The sequence below is a fragment of the Syngnathus acus genome, chromosome 3 (genome assembly GCF_901709675.1).
Source record: "Syngnathus acus chromosome 3, fSynAcu1.2, whole genome shotgun sequence".
In the NCBI taxonomy this organism is placed as follows: Eukaryota; Metazoa; Chordata; class Actinopteri; order Syngnathiformes; family Syngnathidae; genus Syngnathus; species Syngnathus acus.
The window spans coordinates 12,093,568-12,102,978 of NC_051089.1; the positions used below are offsets into that span (position 1 = coordinate 12,093,568).

Genomic DNA, 9,411 nt, shown 5'->3' on the forward strand with positions numbered 1-9,411 from the left:
TTATTTGATTTCGATCACAGAGGGCCACTTCAGAACAGTCCAAAGTTTTGCTCTTAGCCATTTTTGAGTGCTTTTTATTTGTCACTGTCCGAGTAGACCCATGGCCTACCTATAAGGCCAAGCTTTCGCACAGCAGCACACTTCTGTACCCTGCACAGGTTTAAGATACCCAGTGCTACTTGTAGCAGAGAATCCCTGGTTTCACAGTGGGACGGTGTCTTTTTTTCTGAATAGGGTTAATGTTTGAATTTTGCCAAAAATCTCCACTCTCATTTGTCCAAAAGGACAAAAGCTTGTGTCTTGTCAATAACATTGGTGTTAATTTACCTTTGTCAGTTTCAAGTTGACCATTGCATTTTTTTTGTTTCATTAACAACATTTTTGTGTATTTTTCTTTAATCAGTAACTATTTACAGTTTTATTAGTTTGTGCCTATGGCATTTCACATTACAGGTTAGCTTGCAGCCAAAAAGCTTAGCGTACTGAGGTAAATACCCAAAGCGTAACTTTTTTTTTTAGTTTGACAATAAACTTCATGTAGGAGTAGCATTAGGCAGCTTGAAACCTCTTTTTGGAAAAATTGTTCATGATCTGCCAAAGAAGCCCTTGTCGTGAAGGGTGTTGACTTCACTGCCACCATATAGCACTTATATCCAAAGCATAAAAAATAGAAGGCTCATATATAGGCAAACTGGTAAATTCATATCTCAAGGTACCACTTTACACTGATGACGAGTATAGTCATCCTATCATAAATCTAGTTACACTGCACTGATCCATGTTTTGTTGGTCGCCACAATTTTACAGATTTATCTAAATTAAATCTGAAGATTGGTCATCACTTTACATGTAAACTCTTGACTATTCATGAGAACTTGCTGGTAAATATATATTTATATACTATATGCTATGTACAAATTATAGTGTAAAATTTTCACTTCCCAGATTGGGACACTTCTTAGTATGTCCATTGACTGCGCTTAAGATGGATTGTACACGGTTTCACAAACTTGATCATTAAAAGGCAAGCAGGAATCCCTGAGCTGGATGATCAATCTAAGTACCTCTGGACCTAGCACAGTGGGACTTGGTCTAGAGCTTAAGGTTTCCTGATACGATGGAACTGTAGACCTCGGCTGTCAGAGGTACATAACTCTTGTGCTTATCATCGAGGATGTACAGGGGCTCCTGGATTCGTCCTGGATCAAAATTCTCCTCCACCAACTTCACTTTCATTTGCTTGAATGTCCCCGTCAACTCGACCACATCCTACAAGGAGTTGAAACCAAAAATTGACATTCAGTCACAAGTTGGGGACACTCGTAATGTTATAATGAGAGTTATAAAAACATATTTACAGTGCTGTACTTTGTTATAAGAAGTTGTTAGAATAAAAAACTTCTGAAAACATTTATGCTATTGTACCTTGTTGTGAAAAGTTGTTATAATAATAGAAGAGTCCTAAAATACAGTATGTATACTTTAGCTACCTCGACATCTACAAAATGCACATAGCGCTGCGATGGTAACTTGTGACCACTAGAGGTCCCTGTTTAACCAAGGTTAACAATAGCACGTCACATCTACATGTTACACACAGACCCACACACATGATATTTATATTTTCAATATTTATACAATATTTTCTGTACGTTATTTATACTATTAATGTATTATTTACATGTTTGAAACTGTTATTTAATGCTCTGATAATAACATATGAACTTAAATGGTTTCATATCCATTTATTTACACACAAGAAAATGTACAGAGAGGTTGACCCTACTTTGCGGATTTCACTTATCGCGGGGAGGTTTTGGAACCAATTATCCGCGATAAACGAGGGATTACTGTACCTCCACCCAAAAGCAAGCTATAGACCTTCTACTTCCACAGGACAGTGAATGACTCTTACCTTTATCCTTATGAAGCGTGGCCTGGCGTACGCAGGTAGGTAGCTAACCACATGAGAATAGACTTTGCTTCCATCAAACTGGGCACCTTCCTTTACAGTAACAGCGGCCATTCCTATGCGTCCCTCATGCCCTGAACAAAACATACAAACACCACTCAAAGGCAAATCAATATAAAAACTGTAAAAAAAATATGTCAATTCACGAAATGTTGATTCTCAATTGTATTATGCAATTCACATCAATTCTTCTTGCTGCTAGCTGCCTTCTTTAGCTTAAATTTATATTTCTTTGGAATTACCCCTGAAAACATTTCAAGACAATAAGACCAAAACTACAAAACCATGTCTTTGCCATTAATCTTGTGGTATGGATGTGTGACAACATCGGGAAATGTCCGATTCATGACAGATATTTTGAAATACCTGGAACTTGGACCCCGTAAACATTGGCTTCTTTAAGACAATCCGTCAGTGTCAAGATGTCCGAAACTTCTGTTGTAGCCACATTTTCACCTTTCCACCTGTAAACAATTTCTTCTGAACTCACACTTTTCATACACAGTGATGCTTTGACTTTATTACTCTTTTCTTGGCAATGTAGAAGGCTTGAATGACACAATTGCTGTACCTGAATGTGTCACCCACACGATCCTGAAAGTAAATGAAGTTGTCTTTGTCAATCCTCATAAGATCTCCGCTGTTGAAGTAGAGATCTCCCTTTTTGAAAACGTCACGGAGTCTTTTGCGCTCCGTTTGCTCTTCATTTTGGGCATAACCGACGAAAGGAGCTATGTCGGTAATCTTGGATACCAACAGTCCTGTCTCACCTTCAAGAAAAAACATGACTAGTGTTAAATTCTGACTGTTCTGAATGTGCAAGTTACATTTTTGCACTTTAGCTGACCTTTGGGTGCCTCAATGCAGAGACCGTTAGCATCTCGAAGCACTTCATCACGCTCTGTATCATACTTGATGAGGCTGTAAGGGAACAATTTCTAGAAAAAATGAAGACAATAAAATGAATATCTTTGACAGGTTTTTTTTTTTTTTTTACACCAAGTAACACCTAAAAAAAAAAAAGTAGCTCTAAACGTTTATCAAACACGAGGCAGGTTTGATATTATTGTAAGCCACTCTAGCATTATGCAGTTTGAACATAAGAAAAAAAAAAAAACCAGGACTTATAGTGATTCCTTCAAAACGCATCACACACGCAAGGTAAAAAAAAAAAAAAAAAGAGCTAATAATGAAAAACAAACAGTTCTTAAAGATTAATACAAATCTACTGAACCTAAATTTGTAAATATAGCACATAACGGTACGTCTTAGGCAGTGATTCTTTTACCACTAGAGGGAGCTGGAATACAACTTTGGAAATCACTGTTAAATAGGATACACACTGTACATAAACTCACTATATTTACAGACACCCAGGGCAGTTGTTTGCTTACCCTGTGCACAAAGTTGACCCTTCCGAGGGCTCCAATTTTTCCTGCATAGTTGACAAATCCCACATTTCCTTCAGTGGAGGCATAGAACTCTTTGATCTGAATGTTCCCAAAGCGGGTCACAAACTCCCGCCATATCTCTGCTCGGATTCCATTTCCAATGGCCAGTCGTACTTTGTGGTCCTTGTCATTTTCTTTCTGTATTTGAAGCAAAGACAGTACGGTAATTCAGAATGGTTTCAAAACTAATTTATACACAATCGCAAATTGAGTAGTCACCATTGTTAGTTGGTTTCTTAAGATACCCAGAAAAAAACCTATACAAAATCCGTCCGTCCATTCATTTTCTAAACGTTTGAAGAACACCATACCCTGCACCTACGCACCAAGTAACGGTACTGGTATCATACCGAGAATTTTAGACGACACAATACCATCATTCCTAGATATTGGTAACTTTTGTTGAATAAATACAAATGAAACAAAATTGCCGTTGTTTACCTGTCAGTAACAGTTTGACTGTTTTTTAACTGATGTTCTAACTTTTTGCCGTGGTATCATTTCAGTATCAATGTATTTCATTCAGGTGTAGTAGCAAAGTCAAAATTATTGTATTGTTGCAACACTATTTGAGAGTCCTAACCCTTGAATTTAGCCAGTCTAGGTCATGGTTTTCAAAATTGAGGCAGGATATGACTTAAAATAGGGTAATAATCCTTAGTAGTTAGAGATCACTGGTTTAGGATTACAACTTTATGTAAGGTGGCAGACACCGTGGCTCAGGACCAAATACAGTAGTGTGGCCCCACCACTCGGAGCTTGTGCTCCAACGAAGCAACTTTTTTGGCAAGTACACACGCATTTGCAATCTTCACCTATTCAATAGGGCCGAATTCTGGTCTGCAAAATGCTTCAACTTCACTGAATCGACTGAAAGTGCACAAAATTTCGAAGCAAGCAATGGCTCACATTCCTTGTGAGAGCCGATAACCAAGTTTACTCGATATGGTCTGCCAGGGTAAAGGCCAGCATCTATTCCGAGTGGTGACCAGATACAAATGATACAGGGTCATGTGCTAAACTGAAGCTCGGGTGCATGTGACACAATTAGATACTCTGAATGGCCGTGTATGAGCAATTTACAGCATGACTGAATACAGTGCATTCATTTCAAGAAGCTAAAAACATTGTTTCATTATCCTCAAGAAGGGTCGCACTTGTACCAACAATTAAAGGTTACATTATGTATCCATACAGAATCACACCGTCCAAACCCCTGCTGATTCTGACGCAGAAGGCTGGAACCCGATAGTAGAGATTTAACGATTTCTATTTTGGAAAACCAGCTGTGACGAGCTGAGGGAGTGGGAATGTACAGATTTGGAAAGTTATCCCCAACAGGATCTGTAATAAAAGCTGCGGTGCTAGTTCGTTCTCAGTATTCTGGATGTGAATTTGTCTTGAATGAAAATACGATACGCTATTTCAAGCAGAGTGGAGGCATGGTGCCAACAAAGCCCTGCCAATGAAATAACCCGTGTCAGGTTCTTACTTCCACCAAGTGGGAATCATGTAAGGTGAGATGTTGTACAGTATTTGGACCACATTTGCTAGTTTCTAAGTTTGTTTCTTTTTGCCCGAAATTCAGATCACGATAAAAACTGATATGTATTTCCAATATTATGAAACTATTTCACAATGGTGTGATTAACTGGAAAAAAGTAACATAGTATATAACTTTGACATTTGCAACTTTTGCTTAGTTGCTACTTCAGACTTGTGTTAAAAGTGTATTGTACTCCCCAAGGACTTATCTGGTGTTACGCTGCTTTACATTTCACATTATTTCATCTGTTAGCATGACTTTCTTTTGTTTATCTCTTCTTGCACTTCTTGTTTGAGCAGCTACTCCTCATTCTCCTTTAGAGATAACAACGAAAGGGCAAAAACACTTGAAACTTTACCTTGGGTGTGCTGCAGAGGTAGCGCATTACTTCTCCTATGTACTGCACAACTGTAACATTGTATTTCCTGCAGTCATCCCAGAACTGAGAAGCCGAAAACCTCCTCTTCAGAATGATTGTGGACCCTCCAAAGACAAGACCATTATCATCAGTCATTAAACCCAACTGTGACTGTTGGCTATAATAATAAATGTTTCGACTCTTATACTGGGCAATCACTACCTTTAATATTTGTATTAATAAGATATTTTTATATATAAATATTGGAACTGATATCTGGCCCAGTAAACAAATAATCCCAGGCAGTAGGCAGGGGAAACCTGAACTGGTTACCGGCCAATCGCAGGGCACACGTAGACTTTGTTTATTTATTTTGGTCTTCATAGAACGGAGGACAATAAAAATGTGCTAAAAAAATGATGACATTTAAATGTGGAACATAATAAATTTTGTGGCTTGGAATAGCTTGGAAACTTAATGAAAAAAACGTGGGTGACAATGATTTATTTTATACTAATGTAGTTTTGTCTTGACTACAGATAAAACAGAGGACTTGAACAATCGTTGTGACACAAGTTTGATAAGTATGGTCTTGTGTGATTATCTGGTGTTCTATGCCAGGGAACACTGCAGCTAGTCCCTTCTGAGGTCAAAAGTGCGTTGAATGGTCTCAGGGACTGCCATATTTAGGGAATTGACAAACTAAGGCTGGATTTACACTAAAAAGTGCAAACATTTTTTGGTATATTATTGGTAATGTTGGAGGCGAAAAAATATGTAATTAAATATTCCCCACACATAGGGTTTACTTTAAGGCTTTGGAAGGTCATTCCAAAAGCTTTATATCAGACTGATTTATTCAGACAAAGAATCTGATTCAGGCACCATCAAAAATGAACACGGAGACCTTGAGGTGTTGTGATTGGTTATTATTATTATTTCTTGCGTATACTGTATTTTCCGGACTATAAGTCACAGGTTTTTTCATAGTTTGGGCCGGGGGTGCGACTTATACTCAGGAGTGACTTATGTGTGAAATTATTAACACATTATATCATTTCGAATGTGATTCTCACACTAAACCGCATGAGGGTGCTCCAGCCTTGTGGAATGATTTTAGAACTGCAAATGACAACGAGTCTGACGTAAGCCACGTAGAAGAAGAAGCGCTGCATCTTCTACTTCCGGGGTTAGCGGAGTTGTTTATAAGTGACACCGAGGATGACGATTTCGTTGGATTTAATGATTTGGAGTGACGCGGAAGGTTCGATAAACTTGTTAGCATGTCATTTATGCTATAGTTATTTGAATAACTCTTAATATGTTACATTAGGCACGTTCTCAGTTCCTTGTTTATGTGTTTATGTAACGTTAGCATACCGTACCTTCAGCCTATTGTTGCCTATTCTATTTTTATTTTAAATTGCCTTTCAAGATGACATGTCTATTCTTGGCTTTGGATTTTATCAAATACATTTCCCCCCAAAAATGTGATATGTCCTTTTCTTCTTTATTATGCATTTTATGGCTGGTGCGACTTATAGTCCAGAAAATACGGTACTCACCTATTTCAATGGAGCCGATAAAGCCTATAATGAATCCTGCTGTGTGATACAGAGGCAAGTTGATATAAATGACGTCACTCGACGAAACACCATTTGCAGATAAAACAGCCAGAGCTATTAGGAGGCGGTTCTGGTTGACCACTGCTGCTTTGGGCAGCCCTGCAACACATCAGAAAAACAATTTACCTTTAGAGTTTATCAAAAGAGTACGGTAATATAGGTCCTTTGCTAATATTGTAAAATAGGGAGTTAGTTTCTAATCACTCTGCAGTTTGGAGTGCAAGGGATGAAAACCCCCATTGCAGTACCTGTGGTCCCAGACGTGTAAATATAAACAGCAGGACTTTTGTACGTGATGTGTGCTCTGAGCGAGCACGGAACAGCGGCGCCTGACGCTTGATCCACTTTATCGGAGAAGCTTTCGATGCCAGGCGTGTCACAGCTTTGGACCATCAGGAGCACGACGACTCCCTGCTCTCTCAGAGATGGCAGAATGTCCTCAACTGCTTCCTTTAGCTCTGTGGGATACAATTGCCTTTTAGGCTTTATACGACCAGGATTGTGACTTCCATTAAAATGCATTGGGAAATAAAATAACAATTAAACCCTAAAAATTCACCCAAAACACAGACATTCACTAAATGGAGGGGGAGGAGCAACCAGTCCCCCCAAATCTGACTGCATATGCCGATAAACCTCGGATTATCAACAAGGGCAGCACAGAACGGTCCTGGAGTGAAGAAGATTGTCTTTTCTGTAATGTCTTTGTTTACTTTTGTTAAAATTGGACATTTTGGCTTGCTTTATCATTGTTTTTTTTTTTTTTGGGCCACTACATACATTTACAATGATAAAAATACTGCGTTGTCATTGTATTAGTGGCTAGCCGCTAATGATTATTCAATATATCAGTTACATGTGGGTCAGAGGATGTCACATGATTGCAACATCCTGTCAGGGTTCAATGCTATAAAACGTTGACACAAAACATAGAATATAGTGACAATATAATACACCCTTAAAACTGCTGGGTTAAAAATTGTACAGATCAAGGAAGTTGGGTTTGACCCAACTCTGGGTTCTTTTGTAAAAACATAAATAGCAATCCAATTTCTTGGGTTGTTTTGTACAAAACAAAAATAGATTGTTTGTGCAAAACAACCCAGGAAGTTAACCCAACTTCTGCCCAATTTTTAACCCAACTTGTGTGTTTTCTAACCCAGGATTTAAAGGGCGTATAATCAGGCCCAATTGTTGTGTTGTTCACATTTGAAATCTTGAGACCGGGGCAGCAGCCATTGAGTATTTTCAGAATCAAATATTCTGTCAATAAATCCAACACAAAACAAATAATCAAAGTGTAGCGATGGTTTAACACATTCCTAGTACTGATCCTGAAGTGTTGCGAAAGGTTTAAGAATCTGAAGCCTCTCGGCACATGTTTGACATGGCTGCACGTGGAGGCTGAAATATGATTGGACCAAAAAAAGAAAACAAAAATCGAACATCTTGGAAGCAGTGCAGCCAAGATGAATGTTGCCCAATGAAGAGAATAGACAATCAGAAGATAATATGTTACTGTAACATGTATGTAGTCGTGTAAATACTGTTAGGTTGTAAATGTAGTCAACAGGAAGGCCTCGCTGGCTCTCAATCCCATAAAAGCGAGGGGACCGTGCGTGATCTTAAACTCTTGCAGGCTTCTTGTTTACCTGCAGCTGCAATGAGCACCTTGGCCTTGCTGCAGTTGAAGCAGTGCAACAGAGACTTGGTGCGGATGTTGTAGTTGAGCAGAGCCACTGGGGAGCCGAGCTTGGCCAAGGCCAGCCATGTAAACATGAAGGAAGGCTCGTTGGGCATAAACAGGGCCGCGGCGTCCCCGGCTGAGTAGCGAGGGTGAGCGAGGAGCGCGTTGGCCACCCGGTTGCTCTTCTCATCTGTCGACGCGAACGTATAGACGTCATTCTCGAACACCACGAAAGGCTTGTTCGGCTGGGCAGCGGTCTGCTCCAAAAAGCGGTCCAAAGCGAAGTAGACGGGTCTTCTTCTACGCCTCCACACAAACTTGAGTAGAATCCTCACAATATCTCTGATGTACACGATATCCACCCACAAATAAGGAGAACGTCGTTTAACGGCCAAAGCTACGAAGGGGAGAGCCGCAATAAGAGCTGAAAACAAATACATCCACATGACTGTTTGATAAGGTCGGCTACGGGCTGACAAAAAATAAAAATAAACAAGTGCCTCGCCCCGCAGCGAAGTGGGGAATGTGGTAAATAGGATTTTGTCTGGAGGAGGGAGGCGGGGCATCAAATACTCCCAAAAAGTACTCGCAATAAGACAAAGTGCAAATACTGACGTGAAAAGATAAAAAGTACTGATGTAATTCGCTTTACCTAAGATTGAAATGTACTGTCAAAAGTAAAGTAGAAGCACAGGTTAAAAATGAGCAGGGAAAGAATATTGTTTCAACTCATTACAAAAATAAAAAAGTTCTATTGCTGAAATGTATTTAA

At 39.3% G+C, this 9,411-nt stretch overlaps 1 protein-coding gene across 1 annotated transcript; it reads right to left on the reverse strand.

The window, feature by feature from the left end:
- Nucleotides 1–403: 403 nt before the first annotated feature.
- On the reverse strand, nucleotides 404–9,190 carry LOC119120297 (very long-chain acyl-CoA synthetase-like). Its single transcript, XM_037247065.1, has 10 exons — nucleotides 8,605–9,190; nucleotides 7,201–7,410; nucleotides 6,893–7,051; nucleotides 5,328–5,452; nucleotides 3,367–3,561; nucleotides 2,820–2,910; nucleotides 2,544–2,742; nucleotides 2,339–2,436; nucleotides 1,916–2,046; nucleotides 404–1,269 (listed from the first exon to the last, which is right to left on the reverse strand). Exons 1-10 carry the CDS (start codon nucleotides 9,083–9,085, stop codon nucleotides 1,093–1,095), a joined length of 1,866 nt encoding a protein of 621 aa, XP_037102960.1. The 5' UTR covers nucleotides 9,086–9,190; the 3' UTR covers nucleotides 404–1,092.
- Nucleotides 9,191–9,411: the final 221 nt, after the last annotated feature.

Excerpts from the sequence above, each read along its gene's own strand:
- LOC119120297 (XM_037247065.1), bottom strand. The coding sequence starts at position 9,085 with ATGTGGATGTATTTGTTTTCAGCTCTTATTGCGGCTCTCCCCTTCGTA. Across the intron at positions 2,743-2,819 it reads CTGCATTGAGGCACCCAAAG|GTGAGACAGGACTGTTGGTA; the intron begins GTCAGCTAAAGT and ends TTTTTCTTGAAG. Across the intron at positions 2,437-2,543 it reads CGTGTGGGTGACACATTCAG|GTGGAAAGGTGAAAATGTGG; the intron begins GTACAGCAATTG and ends AATTGTTTACAG.